Genomic DNA, 3,398 nt, shown 5'->3' with positions numbered 1-3,398 from the left:
TTTAACTGAGCAGACTCCACTTGTCGTTGATCGCCTAGTCTCCCAACGAATCAAAGCTCAAGATGACTAGCCTGGAATTGAACGTAGACTATGCCGCATTGGGTAGATTCATTAAACACACATGAAGCTGGGAGATAAGATAAGCCAGGCTATACTTCGTTTTCATCAACCTTGGTCTCGAAAGTGCACACACGGCTAGCAGTTAGATTTACTAATGAAGCTATGTCAAATTAATTATTACCACTGTATCACACTCACCTGGCCAGGAATCTCATTGAGTATTTCATACCAGGTTCGCAGGACAGTTTGTGCTTTTCTACTCCCTCTAAAAGCAAACGTAAAGTTAAATATGCGAAACATAGGATCAGTCTCATCCTCTTCTTGCCTTCTAATCTTACTTCCCAAGTATTGCAATGCTGATTCCCTCTCTCTATCCATAATTTCCTCGGCAATACTTGCAGATATAAGACTATCCCACCTACTATCCAGTCGCGGGTGACGGAGCAGGCTTATGGCACGCTGGCGTATTGCCAGTTTAGTACTACTGTGAGCAACAAGGAAGAGCTGTGGAGTGTAGGATATACCGCGGGTCTTTGTAGGATCAAGATTTATGATTTGCTCGCAGAGGTCGACTATGGAGGTGAACAGGGCTGGGAGACCTTATTGACGCTTCACCAAGTCATGCTCGTTAGGGTCTTAAATGAAAAGCACGCGGCTAGTCGTGTGGAACAAGCGCATAGGGAGAATAGTATGTGCTTCTAACTTCGCAAAGCCGGTTGTGGTCATCTCTTGTTGGAATATTTTGATTGCTTTGCTGATTTCTTTAAAGTATCGCGTATGCATTTCTTGTCGTGCTGCTAGTATGGAGAGCCTAGTTAGTCTAGACTTCCCTGTATGAAGATCCCCGAGATGCTTGGCATTCTCTTTTGAGAATAGGATAAGTCTATTGCACAGAGATTTGGCAGCGCGGTGGGCTTGGCCAACGTGTTCTGGCGTCGGAATAGCGGAAGGTAATGGTGCTGTATAGAAACGCCATGCGCTAAGTGTCTTGCTCTGGGATAGTAGAGTGGGACTATTAGTAATACCGCTATGATTAAGCGCGTTTGTATGCAGTTTGAGATTTATGAGAAGGGACTGAACAGAAGCAATAGATATTGGAATCGATGGAATCCAGCTGTCGGACTTCTGCGAAGTCTTTGCATCTCTAGTGCCATAGCCCTCAATCTCCTAGAAGAGGTTACATCCATCCTGAAGATGTATCCGCGTCTGGTCGTGAAGCCCTTTAATAGTACATACATACGTGAAGATAGTACTAATGATAAGCTCTCTCCACTGATTTACATGTCTCGGCAACCAAGAAAAAAACGTTTACTTTCCCGGGGGCTGAGATAAACCATGCAGCCCCACTCCTCTCCAGTATGCGGTATCTCAGATCCAGATTTAGGACCTTATTCCCAAAAAGGTTAGTCGCTAACTGCAAAGTCAAACAATTATGCTAACATCTTTCTGCAGAGTGCTCAAACGGAATTATATCTAAGAATCACTTCCCAGTTGGATCTACGGCAAACACATCAGTGTACTCTAACCTTACATTCCAAATTCTCGCCTATGCGCTCGCAGGAATGAAAGTGGTTTTTAGCTGTAGGGGGACTTAAGCTGTGAACTTTAACCCAGCCCTAGATCTTATCAATTATCACATGACTTTAGCACAAGTTCATTCTTTATTTAGAACTGTTAACCGCTTCAGGCAGGTTATGTTATATACCTTAAACTCAAGATGGCTACTAACAACTTTAAATACACAGCGTTACATGATAAAGAGATTAGACTCTTAGTCCTCGATGCAGGAAAAGAGGGAGACGCACTCTCAGGTGCTCTTATCGCCGATAAATATATCCCCAGCGAACACGTGATGAAGTACGAAGCATTATCATATACCTGGGGCGACCAGTCAAACCCAGATTATATACATCTGCGAAATCCGAAACTAATCGCTCAAGGCAATTCATGCATTTGCGATAAGATCCCCTCTGGATCACTAGCTATTGGTTACAACCTCGCTCTTGCTTTGCGATACCTCCGTCACAAGGACAACAGCCAAACCCTATAGGTAGATTCAATATATATCAACCAGTAAGATATCGATAAGCGATCCGCGCAGGTTCAGCTAATGCGTTATATATATAAGTATGCTTACTATATTATAGCCTAGCTTAGTCCTATAGATAAGCATAGCCTCATTGCTATTACCCTCCTGTAAGAGCTCGCTAACTATATAGACTTTACTAATGAGGAGAACGATATTATAGATAACTGGATAACATTTAAGAAAGATAAGTATGACCTTATTATAAGAAAGAACTCAGATATCAGCCACGACTGGACGAAGCTAATGCCTTTCTCTAAGCGCCAGTGGGAGGCTATAGCGTCCTTGATATCGCAGTCCTAGTTCCGTCGATTATAGGTATATCAGGAAATCTTACTGGCAGGTAGAGATATTATGCTTATTGTCGGCGGCGATAGTATTCTTTGGGTGCATTTTAGGAGCGCAATAGAAATTATTGCTTCGAAAAGGGAGGCATTGGCTGGTATGATCAACTTTAACCTTCACCTGATGATTGAGTTCGCCAACGCACGCAGCTTTTCCGCCCTTCCATACTTAAGAGACTTTTTCTCGCTTGTAACCTTTATCCACACCTGTGAGGCTATAGAACCAAGGGATAGGGTATATGCCCTGCTAGGTCTCGCAGAGGGTAGCTTTATTAGCGAAATTGATATTAACTATAGAAAGAATATTAAGGATGTTTATCGCAATGCTTTAGTTTGGGCTTCAATATACCATAAAGATCTCAAGTTACTATCGCTATGCAACTCGGCCTCCGAACTAACATGGATACCTGACTTAGAGAGGATACAGCATATACGATCCATGACTTATGGTCGCGCTGCACTTTGCTTAGCCGAGAGAGCATATATATTCACCAAAGAGCAATTACTAGTGCAAGGAGTCCGATGCGACTATATCACGGAGCTAATTAGACCCCAGAATAGTTAAGATTCTCAAGAATAACTCAAAGCTGTTTTACTAGAAGCAGCATAATACTTTCTCGGTTATGACCTAAATACTTGGGATTTCTAGAAAGTTTAATAGTTTTCCCTTATATTACTTATGAATAACTTTTATATTTATCCTCTTATTATTTTTAAAATATAAGAGTAATTAGCTAAGAGATTTAGCTCTAATAGTAAAATACTTAGTGCCTAATCCATATACTTAACCTATTTCATACATCGCCGATCTATATACCTAATAAAAATAGGCTATATTATATTGGCAATTGATAGGGGGGCATGACGAATTGATACGCGGGCATGATCCTTAGGGGGGCATGACTTTT

General features: G+C 41.7%; 1 protein-coding gene across 1 annotated transcript; it reads left to right on the top strand.

The window, feature by feature from the left end:
- Nucleotides 1-1,777: 1,777 nt before the first annotated feature.
- Nucleotides 1,778-2,110, top strand: FOIG_16819 (uncharacterized protein; the record flags this gene model as incomplete). Its single annotated transcript, XM_031218297.1, has 1 exon — nt 1,778-2,110. The coding sequence occupies one exon, from the start codon at nt 1,778-1,780 to the stop codon at nt 2,108-2,110; it is 333 nt and encodes a 110-aa protein (XP_031051989.1).
- Between the last annotated feature and the right edge of the window lie 1,288 nt (nt 2,111-3,398).

The sequence above is a fragment of the Fusarium odoratissimum genome (assembly GCF_000260195.1).
Source record: "Fusarium odoratissimum NRRL 54006 unplaced genomic scaffold supercont1.201, whole genome shotgun sequence".
Lineage (NCBI taxonomy): Eukaryota > Fungi > Ascomycota > Sordariomycetes > Hypocreales > Nectriaceae > Fusarium > Fusarium odoratissimum.
The sequence above is the reverse complement of the archived record's forward strand: the minus strand, read 5'-3'. Positions and strand labels throughout refer to the sequence as shown.